Here is an 18,164-nt window from a genome sequence, read left to right on the forward strand (position 1 = left end):
CAGTGAATTCTTTTATAGGATTATGCCCCACACTAGCTCTATTAGGGTTAAAATCCAGTGAGAGGACTGAGATGATGAAACCCACAGCTGAGGACTGTACAATCAATTAGGGCCCAGCTAGAGCTATATAAATAAGGGTTCCTGAAATGGAGGAGAACAGACTTTTGCTCCACCGGAGCAGGAGGGACCTGGCTGCCAGGGAAGTTAGAGGCTTCCTGAGACAGAGCAGTGCTAGGAAAAGGCACACAGGGCTGGGGAGCTCTCGCTTGACCTCACTGCCAGGCTGCAGGATCTGGGGCAAGGCCTGAGGGTACTAGGGCTGCAGAGAGACAGACACCGACCAGCCACCAAAACCCAGAGTTGGGAGAGATGATTCCCTGGGTGATCAGTGGAAGGCACTGTGGCAATGAGTGCTTGACCTGTGACCTGTGACAAGGATCCATTTATAGACATTTGGGATTAGATCAGAAATAGAAAAAAATGGTTAATTTTTCATTAAGAATTATTCACTGTGAATGACTCAGCCAGCCCTGAACCTGAGGGGATCTTCTTCAGTGAGGAGAAGAGGAATGCTCTGCAAAATTCCATCAGGTACTCCAGCACTGATGGGGTTGTAACTCTAAAGTACCTGTGATGTTGCTCAATCCAAGCTCACTGAAGGACAAGACTATGGACGTGGGTTTGGCCTTCCCAGGGGCCACACACTTCTTTCTTGTCAGATGGTGTTTCCCAGGATGTCCAACAAACTTTATGCCTTTTGGAACTGAAATCTTCACATGAACCTGTGAAAATATTGAATTGCATTTGATGAAAATCTGACTTGTGATAATTTGAAAAAGGGCTAGGTTTACAAAAGAGAGCTTCTCAGATGTCCATCCATAGCAGGTATGTCATCTCTGGAAATTACTTAAAGCAATGTTCTCACTAAGAATCAAGTTTGTCCCATACTTTAATGAGATTTTTCTGAGTCTTCTAAAGACCTTTTCACTATTTGGCTTTTAAAGTGTTAAAAGGACATTTGGGATGTTGCATTTGTCAAAAGTAAATAAGTAAAGCAACTGCTTTCACCAACAGTCAAACTAATATTACCGTATATTCCGGCGTACAAGACGACCTCTGAAGTTAAAAAACATCCCCCAAAAATCGGGGGTCGTCTTGTACGCCGGATGCCCCCCCGCCGGAGCCCCTCCGCGGCTTTGAAAGCCTCGGGGGAAGCCGGCGGCGGGGCATCCCAGGCGCGCATGGGCTGCCCGCCCGCCGGAGCCCCTCCGCGGCTTTGAAAGCCTCGGGGGAAGCCGGCGGCGGGGCATCCCAGGCGCGCATGGGCTGCCCCCCCTCTGGAGCCCCTCCGTGCCGCGGGGAGGGGCTCCGGAGGGGGGGCAGCCCATGCGCGCCTGGGATGCCCCCCCGCCGGCTCCCCCGAGGCTTTCAAAGCCGCGGAGGGGCTCCGGCGGGGGGGGCAGCCCATGCGCGCCTGGGATGCCCCCCCCGCCGGCTTCCCCGAGGCTTTCAAAGCCGCGGAGGGGCTGGGGGCGGGGGGAAGCCCAGGCGCTCCTGGCGGCTTTGCTCCCGGTGCCTCTGGTCTGCTGGGGACCATCTCCAGCAGACCAGGGACACCGGGAGCAAAGGCGGCGGAGGGGCGCTGGGATATAAGATGAAACCCTATCTTTTAATTAAAAAGATAGGGGGTCGTCTTATACGCCCAGTCGCCCTATACGCCGGAAAATACGGTATTTTCTCTCGGTATTTATATTGCATTCATCTTCATGTCATCCACATGCCTCATTTACCATGAATTTGCAACCACTATGCCTGGAACATGATCTTTGATGAAAATTCAGTGTCTCGGCAATGAGTAAAAAATTGTTTACAAATGCTGTTACCTCTATGCAGACAGCCAGGTAATTGTAGACAGTCAGTGGGATTTTGGTCTGTTCCCCACGAATGACATGATAAGGCAGGGTGAAATCGATGAAGAAGGATTTGAATGTTTTCAGTTCTGTTTGTTTGGCTAGTCCCAGCCCTTTCTTCTCAGACAGGCCCACAGCCTCTGTTATCCATGTAGTGATTGAGTCAGGCACTTCCACATGCATCTGTGCTTCTCCTGATACATCACTGCCAAAAGAATAAAGGAAGGATTTGGGCTGTCCAACTCAATGAGATATATCTGAACACAACTGAAGCTTACAGAGCTAACACTTTGGGGAAATCCCTCCCAATCCAAGCTCATAATATAATATAATATAATATAATATAATATAATATAATATAATATAATATAATATAATATAATATAATATAATATAATATAATATAATATAGCTTAGGAGGAGCGTCAGGGCTTTCAGCTATGCTTTGCACACCAGGGCTATGTCTGCACTACCAGGTAGGTTATTTTGAAATAAATTACTTTGAAAGAATAACTCCCAAAATAACTATTTTTCAATAGCACGTCCACACTAAGGGTACGTCTAGACTACATGCCTCTGTCGCCAGAGGCACGTAGATTAGGCTACCAGACATAGGAAAATGAAGCGGCGATTTAAATAATCGCCGCTTCATTTAAATTTACATGGCTGCTGCGTTGAGCCGACAAACAGCTGTCGCAATGTAGCAATGCACACTTCAATTACAAGATTAATTTCATGGATCATTTTTAGCAGCTTCATCCACATGGACAACATTAAAAAGCCTTCAAATTTGGATGGAGGATCACCGATACATTGACTGGAATCAAACAAAGCCAATCCCCGTTCAGAAAGAAAAAGAATGACATTCAATATGCACTCAACGAGCTTTTCCAGTTACCAGTTTCTGTGTTTATTTAACTCAGGGGTAAGTTTTCATTTGAACTGTTAGCTAGTGCTGCTCTGCTAGCTGATATCCATGTAACATAGTTATTATTATGCAATACTGAAGTTTCATGTGCAGGTGTTCAGTCTTTCAACTTCCTTTAACCTCTGATGCTTCAACTGGATGTATCAGACAGTACTGATGCATTTAAAGTATTACTGTTAAAAATGAAACAGAGTACACAGTGTGGAGCCTGCTTTTCCATGCTCTAGCAGAGCTAGTCTCTTGTGTAGATCTCTCAATTTGAAGAGTTTTTGCCAGCAGACAAGTGGAAAAAGCATGATTTTCAGCATCTTTCAGTATATTACTTGGAATCTAAAAATAACTTTGAGAAATGACTGCATTTAAGCAACATTGTTCTTATCAAGAAGACCAATATCAGGTTCTGATGCCATTGTTGTTACACTGTGTCCTGTGCTAGTCATAAGTTCTTGCTCTTGCTGTGCAGCATCTCCAAGATCCTCATTTTCTGCCTGCACAGTCTATAAATCAAGTGTAGATTCTACATCTATTGCTACTGTTGGCATTTCTGTGTCTTGATTAATGACCTCCTCATTTTAAGCCGGTGGCATTGAAATGTCATTTGTGGGTACAAAGTTTTCACCATCAGAACTGGAAGTGCCACTGTCAGTATGGTCACCATCTAATGGCTGAGGCATCTTTTCTATGAGAAATGATGTTATTGGCTTTAAACTCTTAACTGCTGCTTTATTCTGTTGCTTTTGCCATCTCTTGCTTGCACTGCTTTCAAATCTTCGCTTCATTTTTATAAAGGGGTTCTTTTAAAACACAGTAATACGCAATAAATTAATTTGCTAAAGGCTATTGGTTACACAAAATTTTAATTGTATATACTTCACAATGAATATTATATAATAACTAGCCAATTAGCCCGTCATAAGACGGGATTTTCAGGTCTTCTCTCCTGAGCTCTCTTGCTCTGTTTCTCTCTCTCTCTCTCTCTCACCTCCTACTGCCCCCTCCCCTCTCTCTCAGCTCTCCTCCGCCTCCTGCCTCTCTCTCCATCTCTTTCATTCTCTTCTCCCCCTCCTGCCTCTCACTCTCCCTTTCTCTTCTCCTTCTTCTCCTGCCTCTCTCTCCCTGCCCCCTTCCCCTTCCCTCCCGCCGTGGCACTTGTCTGAGTGCTCAACCGGGTTGCCACAAAGGAGGAGGGCGGCGGGGGGGTGACGTACATGGCCGGGGGCGGGGCCGTGTATGTCACCGTCCTCCCTTCCCCTCCCACCCCAGGGGAGCCCAAACAGCCCTTTGCGCTGCTGGCTCCCCTGGTGGCTCGGCTGAGGGGTACAGCACTTAGCTGAGTGCCACAGTGGGAGGGGAAGGGGGCAGTGACGTACACTGCCCCGCCCCCTGGCTGTGTACATCACCGCCTCGCCCCCTTCCCCTCCCTCCGTGGCAGCTCGGCTGAGTGTTGCTGCATGCTCAGCTGGGCCGCCGCGGAGGAGGCGGGGCAGGGACGTACATGGCCGGGGGCGGGGCTGTATATGTCACCGTTCCCCCCCCCCCCGTGGTGGCCTGGCTGGGGGGTGCACCACTCAGCACCACGGCGGGAGAAGGAAAGGGGGGCAGTGACATACACGGCCCTGCCCCCGGCTGTGTACATCACCGCCCTGCCCCCCTTCCTGTCCCACCAGGGTTCAGCTGAGCGTCGCAGTGCCAGCGCCACTCAGCTGAGCCGCGGCCAGGGAGCACGCGGCGGCAAGCGGCCGTTTGGGGTCCGGCTGTGGCTAGTGGCTGCATCCTCCCTCCGTCAGATCTGCTTCCCGCCCCCCTCCTCCCGTCCAGCCCCACAGCCCTCGATCCCCCCCCAGCTCTGCTTCCCGCCCCCTCTTCCTGCCAGCCAACCCCATGGCTACCCGGACACCCTTTCCTCCCTCCCGGCAGTGCTGCTTCCCTCCCGCCTTCCTCCGGGCCCCCCCATCCGCCCCTCCAGCCCCCGATCCCTCCCAGCTCTGCTTCCCACCCCCCTTCCGGCCAGCTCCACCTCTCTTCCCCTCCCTGCGTGGCGCCCCGTCCCCCTTCCCCTCCCTCTCCCTCCATGGCACGCTGCACCGCTCAGCTGGGCCCCGGCGGGGCAGCAAGCGGCTGTTTGGGGTCCGTGCTCCCCATATGTGCCACCACTTACTCCCCCGCCGGGGCACAGCTGAGCGGTGCAGCGCTCAGCCGAACTGCCATGGAGAGAGGGGAAGGGGGGGCGGAGTGCTGACATACACTGTCAGGGAGTGTGGCCGTGTATGTCAGCGTTACAGACTCACAGACAATGGGCTACTATATATATGATGGTTTGGGGTTGTTATTTACTATGGCCCTTATAGCTTTATTTCAAAGTCTTGAAATCTCATCTGCTGACATGTACCTCTTATTAAATTCCACTAATAACTGGTGCGTTATTATGAATACAAACACGGGGCAATTGCCAGATTAGTTATAAAGTTTTTTAAACAACCAGAATTAAAAGTTTATCATCACAAAAAGCTTTTAAAAGTTAATCTAAAATTGGATGAAGAGGTAGCTTATACCTGAGTCTGATATGATTATTGTATACTGTGATGGATAAGAGGAATGCTGGCCAGCACCTGGTGACTAAAGGGTTAAACTCAGGTAGATAGCAAGATGGCCAGAAGAACCAATGGGATATAGTACTGAAATCTGAACTGTATACAGATCACTTGACTGCTTTCTTTGTGTGTGAAAATACTAAGTTAAGGGCTGGAGAAAGCAGATGAGGTAATCAGAAATACCGTGCCTCCATGGAATTTGGGGCATGGAAATGGACTGGACCATAAAAGGATCATACGTAAATAAGGAAAAATGTGTATTTAGTTGTGATCAGGATATTTTTCTTTGTTTTGGTTGGTTAAGTTTCTCTGTGCAAAATCCATGTGCTCTCCCCACCATTCACTATTTAAGCTGTACCCAGAGATACTATGTTCTCTGTGTTTTTAATTTGTTCTTCATAGTTGCTCTGTAACACCTAGCAATCAAGTATGCTTTACATCTTTTTGTTTTCTTAATAAAGTCACCTTTTTTAAGGTGATGATTTGATTCTTGTGTCCTGGAAGGTAACAGGAGGTCTGTGTGCATGTGTGTCTGCCTAGTCTAAGAGGTCAGCTATCAGATATATAGTTTGTTTTCTGTCCTTTTTTTCTTTTTTCAAACTCTCTTGTGGCAAAAGAGCTTGGGGTACCCTTGGGGAAGGAATTCAAGTGTTCCTTCCTGTTTTTTCAGGGTTTAAATCACTTGATGGTGGCAGCTTATTTTCCAGAGCCATCTATGATTCTGGGAAGGTTTGTTTTTTTTTGGGGGGGGAGAAGGGGGTAGTAAATAGAGCCTACAGAAGCAAGGTATTCAAGGTCTTTTACAAGCACCCACCTTCTGCACTCCAAGTGCCAGAGTGGGGAACAGCCCTGACACATAAAATGACACATAAGGAAAAAAAAAGGAATCTGAAAAACTTCCCATGCAGAGATAAACATCTAATTTAAATGTTAAACTCACCCTCAGACCAAACAAAATCATTTTACAGTAACAGAATGAATTATGACTTTCAAAACCTCTAAACTATGCAAAGACTGTGAACAGTGTTTCATTACATAGAATCACTAATCACAGAAGCTATGCCAGTCTCCAGACATACAGATGAAACCTCATATGGGATCGAAAAATTGGTGAAGACCCAAGGTCCCACAATTATTTAAATAATTTTTTGCAGGTATACATAGCTTCTTTTGTTGTCTCTTTATAACTGCAAGGTCTATAATAAAAAGAAATGACTTGGTAGAAAAATGTCAAAATGTGAGGCCCCTTTTGTCTCCTGGGGCCCAGGCCAAATGGCCCTCTGATAGGACCTGGTGGTGAGTGTATTGAGATACTGGAGAAGATGGTACTGTGGGTGGCTGAACTGAGATAATCTGTGGTGCCATGGGTTATATTGGTGCCAACCACAACAGGGAGACTGGTGGTGCCTCTGCGGTGCCGGTGTCAGACATGGCAGTAACAGCAGGTGTTGGATGCAGTGCTTGCACTGTTGGTGCTGGACAGTGCTGTATTCTGTGAGGCATGCAAATTGGAAGCCTGTAACCTCAGTACAGAGTTGGTGAGTACCAGGGTTAGTAGCAGAGTAGATGGCGCCGGAGATGATCAGCGTGTCATATGTGCTAAAAGGCAGCATGGCAGAAGGCATCACCATCTAAGCAGTCAGAGAGCACTGTTTCACCAGAGGAACTTTCTGTGGCACTAAAGAGACGCACTTCTTTGGAGATTTCTTTTCCCTCGTGGGCTAAAGGGTTTCAGATTCAGGCTCTGGTCCAAGGCTGGATGAAGGGATTTTTCAAGTAATATGAGCCTGAGATGTAGGTCCCTGTCTCTGCAAGCTTGGGCTTTGAGCTTAGTGCAATGAGGACACTTGTGGGGCATATGGGATTCCTCCAGGCAATGGATCCATTGAGAATGCTCATCAGAGATGGGGATAGCATCATTGCATGAAGACCAATATTTAAAGCCTGGAGAGTTGTCCTATCTATCTAAGGGAGGAAAAGTAAAACACTTTTTTTTCCCACTTGGCTCAGCAGCTCCATATTATTTTAACCTCTTTCAAATATATTATCTTCTTAACAGCGAATACAAAGTTTGCAAACATAGTAAGATCTGAAAAGTTGATGCCTTCTGCAACACAAATTATAGCCCCGGAGAATCAGTGTAAGTGAGTCCCAGCTTCAGAGCTGGCAGCATTCCAGTCTCTTTAACCAGACAATTTGTTGCAGCTGATGTTCTTTCCACTGGGATTTCAGCCCATAACTGGCATTAATGTATTATTTTCACACATGAGGGCACTTACTCTTCTGGGCAAGGGGCCAAGATATACACCTATTTGCAGCCATTAGACACTTCAACTAGGCTCTAGGAATTTTTAGAATCAGCTTGGGAAGGTGGCATTCAACATAGTTTCTTTTAAAATAAGGATATATTTTAATTATAAATAATAGAAGAAAAAATTCTTTATATTCAAGGGAGTGGAAATCAGACAGTGCCCAACTAAATTATTTATAGTGAAAGGAGTTAGAGACAATGCAAGCTGCAACTTTTATTCCATAATTCCCCCCTTACAATTAATTAGGCGTCAGCAGGCTGAGACAAATAGGCACTTCTGGAATTCTTTGGGCATTTTTACAAAGCATATTTCATGCTCAATTGAACAGATTTGAATACACTTGCTGCAAATTCCTGTCAAATTTAATTTATACCATTTACTGGGAGTGAGTTTGCTTGCAAACTTGGAAGAAGCCCTTGAAAATCTGCCTAGCATTTACTGTTCCAAGCTTTGCTGCTTCTGGGAGGGATTAGTCATATATTTATTAATATTTGTGGCAATGATTGTGCCAGAAACAGACTGTAATTTATTGACCAATGAGTTTGGATTATTTTGGAGACAGCTCTACACAAAATGGAAAGTGAAAGGGAGAGCTTTGTGCACTAGTAGGATGACACACAAAATCATTGTAGAGCTTAGCGAAATTGAACACAGACTTTAGAGACACAGCTGTCCAAGCCGTATCTCAACACATCACACACAGAAACTAGCAAAAATTAAAAACACATTATTTTCAACTCCTTGTCACTGTAATCCATGGGAACCTTGAAAATGAACTTCCGTGACCCTGCTCATCCTGGTGGATGAGCAGAAGAATTTTCCTAAAATTTCCTAAAAAAGACATTACTTATTTCCTCCTTTGAGATGCTCAGTGCTGCCCATAGGTGCTGGAACTAGAAGGGCAGGGAAGGTGTGTGTGTGCTGCAGCATCCTGGTTTGAAGGGGTTTCCACTGTATTACAATTTGATTCAATGTCTCTCAGCATCCGCACTATAAACATTGTTCCACGCCCCCTCTTGCTGCTCACATATTTTCAAGGCTCACACCACTCCAGGCATCCTGATAGGGTGGACCACATCCTGGTAGAGAGTTTGTGTCATGGAAATCTCTCACCACATTAACGATAAGAAAGATCATCCCTGCTCATATTCACATTTGCATATCATTCCTGTGGCAACTGCAACAATTGCTCACATGCAGAACTAGTACTAGGGGAGTACTTAAAATAAAGCTGAAACATGTTTAACACGGGTTAACAAATGGAAACAAAAATTTAGTACCATGTGATCTCATAGTGCTGTGTAGATCATCAGCAAAGTATTCTGCAGGTCACCAGTGGCTCAGACAATATTTTGACAAGTGTAGCACAACTTTATAGTAAACAACTTTCACATGTGATCCACAGAGATGTCATTATACAACAAACAATGTCACGAGTAAAACTACTAGATTTCACCAGAGATTAAATCCCAGATATATCTACAAATTGGGCTGGCCACTGGCACTACTAGATGCCAGTCTACATAACAGCCAGTGGTTGCAGTGCCTGTTTACTCTCTGCAGTTAGAATCCTCTGTTAATGACACCATGGTGAGATGCTATGGTGAGACAGTGCTGTCACAGACAGTTATGGTGTCTGGTGTGGGAGTAAGCTTCAAGATTAGGTGAACTGTTATAAAGAATGGGAAAGTAAGGTAAAAACGGATATGGTTGTAAAAAGGGTTATGCGGGCAGAGAGTTGTCATGTAGGGACATGTCTCTAGGTAAACAAAAGTCTTCACAGGACTGTTTAGAAAAATAAACCACAGATACCAACAGAAAAGTTCCCCATAGATACCTGATATTCAAGCAGTGCCAAATCCATGTTTCAGGGAAGAATGTTCTTTTTTTCTTCTCTGCTCTAAGACAAGAAACAAATCTTCAGAATAAAACTATTTTAATGAGACAAAAGGTTACAACAAAAGAATAAAGCTATTAATGCCATCACTTGAACTCAGAAGCATGGTAATAAACACAATTAGGCTGTGTCTTGACTACACCTCTCTGTCGACAGAGAGATATAGATTAGGCACGTTGAAATTGCTCATGAAGCAGGGATTTAAATATCCCATGCTTCATTAGCATAAAATGGCCACCGCTTTTTTTTCGAAATGGAGCTTTTTAGGGGGAAAAACGGCAGTCTAGGCGTGGATTTGTCGAAAATAAACCCTTTTTCAACAGATCCTGTTTTCCTCAAAAAATGAGGTTTACAGGATCTGTCGAAAAAGGGTTTATTTTCAACAGATCCGTGTCTAGACTGCCATTTTTTTTCGAAAAAGCTCTGTTTCAAAGATAAGCAACAACCATGTTTATGCTAATCAAGCACAGGATATTTAAATCCCTGCTTCATTAGCAATTTTGACGTACCTAATCTACACCTCTCTGTCGACAGAGAGGTGTAGTCTAGATGTACCCTTAGACAAACCAACAGTCCATTAGTAGGATACTATTTAAAATAGTAAGGAATGATAAATAATACAGTGAAAGTTTTGTTATCCGGCCTTCATGGGGAACGGGACTTGCTGGTTAATTGAATGTGCCAGATACTTGAGATTATTTCTCTACCACCATGCCCTTGGGAATGCCTGATGTCCTTTCCCCTTCCCTCTGAGCCACAGAGACATCCTACATGGCAGACAGACGAGTAGGCCAGTTACCAGGAAGCCCTCTGGCAGATTTGGCTCCTGGCAGCTCGAAGTAGGCTGAGGGGGAAGAAGGTGCAGGGGTATTGTGTCTGGGGGCAATGCCAGTTAACCAAGTTTTCTGGTTAAAGTGCCGGATAACTAAGTTTTCACTGTACTCAGTAGATCTTAAAGTGCTTCACAAACTACAATGTATTTATCCTCAATTTCCCTATGAACCCCCATTTTACTGATGGGAACTGAGGAACAGAGAGGCTAAATTACATACTCAAGACTACACCTGAAGTCTGTGATGAATCAGGGAACTGAACCTGGGTTTTCCATATATATTACATAAAGGTATAGTGGTGGTGTGTGTGTGTGTTCTGAGTACAAGAATAAAATGCATGAAACCATAAGCTCAGAGTAAAAATTGTGAGTTCTTTCATACAATTGCCCCAAAGCCCAGGCAAAAGGCTGAGAGAAGAGATATAACGTGCATCTTTTAATGTCACCTATCACCCTCTTTTTCTTAAGTTATGGAAAGGGGGCAGCGAGTCTTCCCCAAATTGGCCTATTTTGTAGCATTTGCTATTTTATTCCTCTCACATATCTCATCTCACCATTCTTGCAGCATTGACTAGTCTCTGTCTCTGCATTCTCGCATTGTACAGCCTCCTTCCCTCTTCCTTCCACATACGCCTCTAAATGTTTCCATTATCCATCTCTGGATGTTTTCTGATTCTATTCAAGTTATTCTGATATGAGGAGATCAACACTTAGTGCAGCATCCAAGAGGACATACTGTCAATTTACACCATTATCATATTTTCTGTATTACTCCCTCATCCCGTCTTCATATAGCCTGGCATCTCATTTTGCTTTAACTATCCACTGCAAACTGTGCTGGTGTCTGTGCCACATTATCTAGAATTACGTTAGCTGTCTTTCCTGCAACACCATTAATGCAGAGCCAACCAATGCGTGCAGAGTTTAGCTGGTCTTTCCAAGGAGCATTACTTTCTACCGGTCTAGATGAAGTGCATTTACCACAGTGTTGTCCAGTTTTCTAATTTTGTTAGTTCTTTCTGGACACCTTTGTCTCCTCTTAATTTAGCTGAGGAGTTTCCTAATAAAACTGAGGTGTGAGAAATAATGTACTCAGTGTGAATTAAAAATACACACAAAAGCTTACCTGGGCACAATCTTAGAATGCATTGTAGCTACCAATGTCCCGGTATGTGGTTGAAAGGCTGGCACGGCTTCATCTGTATACATGCCTCCATTCTGTCTGTGGTTAAGACTGACTAAATCTGTCATCACAACCAAACCAGTTTCCTGGGCAACAACAAAAAAACAAACAATAAAGAAACATTCAGCATGCACAAATGTGAACCTTCCAAAATGTCATCAACTTGCCCAACATATTTACAGAGGAAAACTAATTTATAAGTTTTATGGAAAATAAAAATAGCTGGCAACTTTTTTTGGGGGGAAGGGGAGGTTGGACAGGGAGGGAAGCAAATTCCCCAAAGAATTCTGAGAATGTTTGGAAAATGCATTTCACAAATCTCTAACAGAAACAAAAGAATATAAATAATTTTCAATAATTGTAGGCTGAAAATTAAACATGGTTAGATGTTTTTAATGCAGAGAGAGACATATATACATATGCGCACATATTAGGAGCTATACATATAGCTGTAATTCCTTTCAGCTCCTAGAAGGTTTAATCACTGGTCACAGAAGGAGTTCATCCTTCTTTAAAACTCCCAAGTTGTTCTGTCTCTACTCAAACTACGAAAGCTCATCATCTAATAAACCATCTTGTTAGTCTTTAAAGTGCTACATTGTCCTGCATTTTGGTTCAATAAAGAGAGTTTCTATTTTTGAACACACGTGTCCTTTATTTTGTACATCAGGAAGGGGGGCTAGGGAGGGGTAAGTGGAAGGAGGTGAGGGAGGAATGGGGTACGAGCCCCCGATGGGGAGGACTGGGGTGGCTCTGTGGGCTTCTCGGGGTGGAAGTTCTCCTGAAGCCCCTTGATTGAACCCCCCTCCGGATGGTAGCCTGCGGCAAGTGCAGCTGGGCTGATGGCCGAGTGCTGTGATGTGCCGAGTGTGGGCACTCAGGGCACTCCAAGCCAGGACTGCTTTGCAAGCAGGGAACCCCTGAGAACTGTCTGTCCGGGGTGGGTGTCGGGTCCCTTTAAGCACAGCCCTCGGCTAGCCTGAGGCAGCAGCTCCACGCTCTAAGTCCTCCTCTGATGCCCTGCTGGCACTGCTTCCGGCCAGCCTTAACCCCGGTTCAGGGTCCACTCAATGTGGACATGCTAGTTCGAATTAGCAAAATGCTAATTTGAACTAGTTTTTAGGTCTAGATGCGCTAATTCGAATTAGCTTAGTTCGAATTAACTAATTCGAATTAAATTAGTTCGAATTAGTGCTGTAGTGTAGACGTACCCAAAGTGAATAGGAGAATAGAGCCCAACAGACCTCATGCTCAAGGTCATCCCTACCAATACACAAAATACACAGCCACGTACAGCACCACAAAGTTTATGTATGTAGCACAGCGGGCTGTGGCAGCCAGCCCCATCTGCTGGGTAGTCTCCCTGCAGGCTGTGCTCAGCAGGAACATCCTATGGGGGCAGGACCCAGGACAAACCCTACCCTGCTCTACCACCTCCCTGCCCCCATTCACTCCTTCCCCAGCTCCCATCCCCACCCCTGCTTTGCTTCCTTCCCCTGACCAACACAGCCCCGCAGCAGGGATCATGCCTGCCCCCCACTCATTGGTGGTAGCGGGAGGAAGCACAGCAACCTGGCCCCAGATTGCGCCACTACCCCGGCTTTCGTTTCCTGCTGCCGGTGAGTGTGGGGGTGAGCCGGATCCCTGCTGTCTGTCTGGCCTGCTCCTGCTCCTGCTCCTGACCCTGCTGCTCTGGGCCTGTCCCCCACAGGTCCTGAGTAAGGGCACTAGAACTTCTAAGGACAACCCTGCAGTCAGTTTCCAAAGCTTCAGAGGGGTAGCCGAGTTAGTCTGTAACTGGAAAAACTTAAACAACTGTTGTTTTTGAAGTTCCTGAGTCATGCTATTTAGTGCTTATCATGAGCAAGCTTATCTTAAAAGACTTAGAAGACACCCAAAGCTTTGCACCTTCAATTCTTTTCTAATTCAAACATTAGCAAACTTCAGGAAAGAATTCCTAAAAAGAATCTCTCTACAGAGCAGGAGGTTCTGTTAATTGTTAATAATATTCTCTCTCTCAGCTTCAATATCAGCACTCATTGTTATACTCTCTAAGCATCAGATTTTCAAAATAATAAAGATCAGCACACAATAGCTCCCTTTATGACACTCATGGTCCAGGCCCAATGCACTGAGCTGTTTTGAAAATCTGGCATAAGATGCTAAACTGTCTTATGCAAATGGAGGGTGTTGCTCTTTAACAATTTTAATGAATCAAACAGAGAAGCCAGAGCCAGAGTACAGATGGATGCTTCTTACCGTAAATGCAAAACGGGCATCTTTGGTGATATCCCAATGCCAGGGGAAGACTGAGGAGCGGCGGCGCCTGCGTGAGGACATGCCGGGCCACCAGAAATGCCCTTCTTCCTTAGAAGCCCCAAAGGCATCAGACACATCATACTCTGCCAGCTCCTGGAAAACCTGAACAGAAAGTTGCCATCCATAGGTGACTCATAGTAGCGTTCAGGAGGTGCACCACCCCGGCCAACATTTTAAATGGGGTGCCTCACATGCCCCTTGCTCCTCTGGGTGGTCCTATCTGCACTCCTTCCCCCAAAAGGCATCAGTCGCCCCTGTTGCTATCACATCCCCAAGTGCACTGATGCTTCACTGCAGCATCAAGTGGACAAGTGGAAGTGACAGGAAAGAATGAGACAGAGCCCTAAGCTATCTCTCACCTGGGTGGATGTCAGCTGAAAACCTGTCTTGAGAAGATAGACACTCTTATCCACAGTGGCAATGCAGACGCAGCTTCCTTTGGCAGCTTTAACCCGGAGATTCACAACATCACCGGGCCTTGTCTCATTAGCTGAAAGTGTCACTGAAACCTAAGTATTTAAATAAAACCTCCATTATCTCACACAATGTTCAGATGACAAAACTACAGAGTAACATCCTCTCCTCTCCAGTGGCAGTGTTGCTGATACCTGGTTCTCAAAGGAGGGCTTGATAGTGAACTGCAAACTGTCCGTGACCCCTTCTCCATTCTCCCGGACATAATACACCAAGAGACGGCCCAGAGGAGCCATGCTGTGAGCCACCATGAAATGGAGGAAGGTCATGCAGACTTCAACCTCTGCTGCAGGGGGGTTGGTAGGTACTAAATGACAAATTGTACAAAGCACATAGTTATTTGCCCATGGCAATGTCCTTCAGCCACAAGTACAATGGGACCTAGTAGCCTCCCCATCTTTTGCCAGGCCCAGAATCTATCCATGTCCCTTCTCCATGCACCAGATTCAATGTCCTTCTCCCTAACCAAGTGCTAACAGGGCTAGCATCTCGCTGTGCCTCCGGCCCCATCATAATGGTCTCCTGAGACAGACCATGGGTGTCTGGTTTGTAAGGCAGAGGGAGGCTCTGCCTACCGGATGCTGGGGCTGTGCTGGCTTCGCCCCTCCCCTCCCTGCCTCCAACTTGTTGGTAGGGTTGCTGTGGAATGTTGTTAGTGTGGTTCAGGCAGCTTCCAGGGCTGCTGGGAAGGCAGAGTAGCAGGGAATCTCCTCAGCAGCCCACCCCTGAACCTGCATGGAACATATACAAGGCTCCAATTGCGGTCAGTAGGCTCTCAGCCTGCAGACATCCCAGCCACCCGCTCCAAGAGGAGTGCCAGCCCTGCTCTGCAGAGTCCACCCAACCAGCTTGTGTTGCTGCTGCTGCTTCCTTGCCAGTCTATTCCCCTCCTTAGCTTCGTCCCTCCTTGGCCCCTCACCCCATCCAGTCCTTGCCCTTGCACTTTAGCCCAGGGTGGGCAAAGCGGTCTTCCTCCTTGCTGCCCCCCTTCTCCTTTGCACTCTCCCTACTTAGTTGTCTCTCCCTGCCCCCAGCCTCTATCCATTCCCGCTAGTGTATGGAGTGGTGGTGGGGGGGCTGGTTTCATGGGATTGGTGCTAATGAACCCATTGCTGGGGGCACTTCTCCCCTTGTCCTCTCCCCACAGTCCCTCTCCCCCTTGTTCGTGTGTGGAGTGGTGATGATGGGGGTGTTGCCTAGCCCAACAAGCCCTGACCAGTCCCTTCCCCTTCTTGTCCTCTCATCACATGCTTCCTGTTTTCTGTGCCCTGCAGTGGAGTTGGGTGGTGGGTGGAAATGAGGGAGGGGATGAGGAGGTGGGGGAAGAGGCAGTGGAGAAGGAATGGGGATGAGGGGAGAGGGGTTGGGGGGAAAGAGGCAGTGGGGAAGGAACTGGGAGTGAGGGGAAAGAGAAGAGGGGTGAGGAGGTGGGGGGAAGAGGCAATGGGGAAGAAATTGGGAAGAGGCAGTGGGGAAGGAATTGGGAGTGAGGGAAAAGAGAAGAGGGGTGAGGAGGTGGGGGAAGAGGCAGTGGGGAAGGAATTGGGAGTGAGGGGAAAGAGAAGAGGGGTGAGGAGGTGGGGGAAGAGGCAGTGGGGAAGGAATTGGGAGTGAGGGGAAAGAGAAGAGGGGTGAGGAGGTGGGGGAAGAGGCAGTGGGGAAGGAATTGGGAGTGAGGGGAAAGAGAAGAGGGGTGAGGAGGTGGGGGAAGAGGCAGTGGGGAAGGAATTGGGAGTGAGGGGAAAGAGAAGAGGGGTGAGGAGGTGGGGGAAGAGGCAGTGGGGAAGGAATTGGGAGTGAGGGAAAAGAGAAGAGGGGTGAGGAGGTGGGGGAAGAGGCAGTGGGGAAGGAATTGGGAGTGAGGGGAAGAGAGAAGGGGTGGGGGAGGAGGTGGGGGAAGAGGCAGTGGGGAAGGAATGGGGAAGGAATTGGGAGTGAGGGGAAGAGAGAAGGGTGAGGAGGTGGGGGGAAGAGGCAGTGGGGAAGGAATTGGGAGTGAGGGGAAAGAGAAGAGGGGTGAGGAGGTGGGGGAAGAGGCAGTGGGGAAGGAATTGGGAGTGAGGGGAAAGAGAAGAGGGGTGAGGAGGTGGGGGAAGAGGCAATGGGGAAGGAATTGGGAGTGAGGGGAAGAGAGAAGGGTGAGGAGGTGGGGGGGAAGAGGCAGTGGGGAAGGAATTGGGAGTGAGGGGAAAGAGAAGAGGGGTGGGGGGGAGGAGTGTGGGGGGGGGAAGAGAAGAGGGGTGAGGAGGTGGGGGGAAGAGGCAGTGGGGAAGGAATTGGGAGTGAGGGGAAAGAGAAGAGGGGTGAGGAGGTGGGGGAAGAGGCAGTGGGGAAGGAATTGGGAGTGAGGGGAAAGAGAAGAGGGGTGAGGAGGTGGGGGAGGAGGTGGGGGAGGGGAAGAGAGAAGGGTGAGGAGGTGGGGGGAAGAGGCAGTGGGGAAGGAATTGGGAGTGAGGGGAAAGAGAAGAGGGGTGAGGAGGTGGGGGGAAGAGGCAGTGGGGAAGGAATTGGGAGTGAGGGGAAAGAGAAGAGGGGTGAGGAGGTGGGGGAAGAGGCAATGGGGAAGGAATTGGGAGTGAGGGGAAAGAGAAGAGGGGTGAGGAGGTGGGGGAAGAGGCAGTGGGGAAGGAATTGGGAGTGAGGGGAAGAGAAGAGGGGTGAGGAGGTGGGGGGAAGAGGCAGTGGAGAAGGAATGGGGATGAGGGGAGAGGGGTTGGGGGGGAAGAGGCAGTGGGGAAGGAATTGGGAGTGAGGGGAAGAGAAGAGGGGTGAGGAGGTGGGGGGAAGAGGCAGTGGGGAAGGAATGGGGAGTGAGGTACAGAGAAGAAAAGGGGATATGGAATCGGGGACAGGGAACAGGAGTATGACAGGCAGTGTCCCTTTAGCAGCAGCTGGGGCTCCCTGGTTAAGCAGGCCCATTTAACCCTCACCCTGACAAGCCCTGCTCCCTGGACTCATCCAACAAGCCCCCTCCACCCAGACCCTTGCTGCACTGAGCCCCAGCAAGCTGCACCTGGACCCCCATCCTGTAAAGTCCCCCTTCCCAGCACCTGGACCCCACCCCCCCCGACTCCTCCACTTAGCTCAACCAAAGTTCTATTGCCCATACATCCAGAATACCCACCCCCCATTGAGCCCTGTGCATTCAGATCTCCCACTGAGCTGCCCTCCCCCAGACTCCCCCACATCTGGATCCCCCCACACTTACCCCTCCACAGTTGGATCATGCTGGGCTGAGCCTGCCCAGCCACACCTGGTACACCTGGCACAAAGGGCCTGGACCAGCCCTTACACTGTGTCAGGGTCAGGTGTAGTCGCACTGCCGAGTTCTTGTACTGAGGGAGGCTGGGGTTTCAGGCTGATCTCCCCACCTCAATGCAGCCAATGGCCTGTTCACCCCTCCACGAGAAATGTGAAGATGAGGGGTTTTCTTAATGGCCTTCCTGTCACAGACGTCCAGTATGACATTGGACCCATTATTAAAGGCTTTCAAGGGGAGTTTTTCCACTATTTTTTTAAAAAAACCAGTGGATAAGGAACTTAATTATCCCATGACTCAGTTTCTACATCCGAAAAAAGGGATAATAATAATACGTGCCTGCCTCACAGGAGTCTGTATAAATTCATTGGTTTTAGTTGGGTGTTTTGATGTCATCAGATGGAAAGTGCTGAGAAGTGCAATTTTGCAAAGTGTTTTGTACAATTCTAAAATCTTTCT

At 47.7% G+C, this 18,164-nt stretch overlaps 1 protein-coding gene across 3 annotated transcripts in view; it reads right to left on the reverse strand.

Moving 5' to 3' along the window:
• Positions 1-18,164, reverse strand: part of CPAMD8 (C3 and PZP like alpha-2-macroglobulin domain containing 8) — a 169,754-nt gene that overhangs the window by 79,669 nt on the left and 71,921 nt on the right. For all 3 annotated transcript variants that reach the window (XR_012896754.2, XM_075903346.2, XM_075903344.2), the window contains exons 15-21: positions 14,581-14,753; positions 14,332-14,481; positions 13,913-14,074; positions 11,597-11,739; positions 9,579-9,641; positions 1,884-2,115; positions 629-782 (exon numbers count right to left, since the gene is read on the reverse strand). Coding sequence is in view for 2 of the 3 variants with exons in the window: in XM_075903346.2 (XP_075759461.2) it covers positions 629-782; positions 1,884-2,115; positions 9,579-9,641; positions 11,597-11,739; positions 13,913-14,074; positions 14,332-14,481; positions 14,581-14,753 (1,077 nt within the window). In the remaining variant the exon portion in view is untranslated. The remainder of the gene's footprint in view (positions 1-628; positions 783-1,883; positions 2,116-9,578; positions 9,642-11,596; positions 11,740-13,912; positions 14,075-14,331; positions 14,482-14,580; positions 14,754-18,164) is intronic.

Source organism: Pelodiscus sinensis, chromosome 32 (assembly GCF_052426305.1).
Source record: "Pelodiscus sinensis isolate ZL-2025 chromosome 32, ASM5242630v1, whole genome shotgun sequence".
In the NCBI taxonomy this organism is placed as follows: Eukaryota; Metazoa; Chordata; order Testudines; family Trionychidae; genus Pelodiscus; species Pelodiscus sinensis.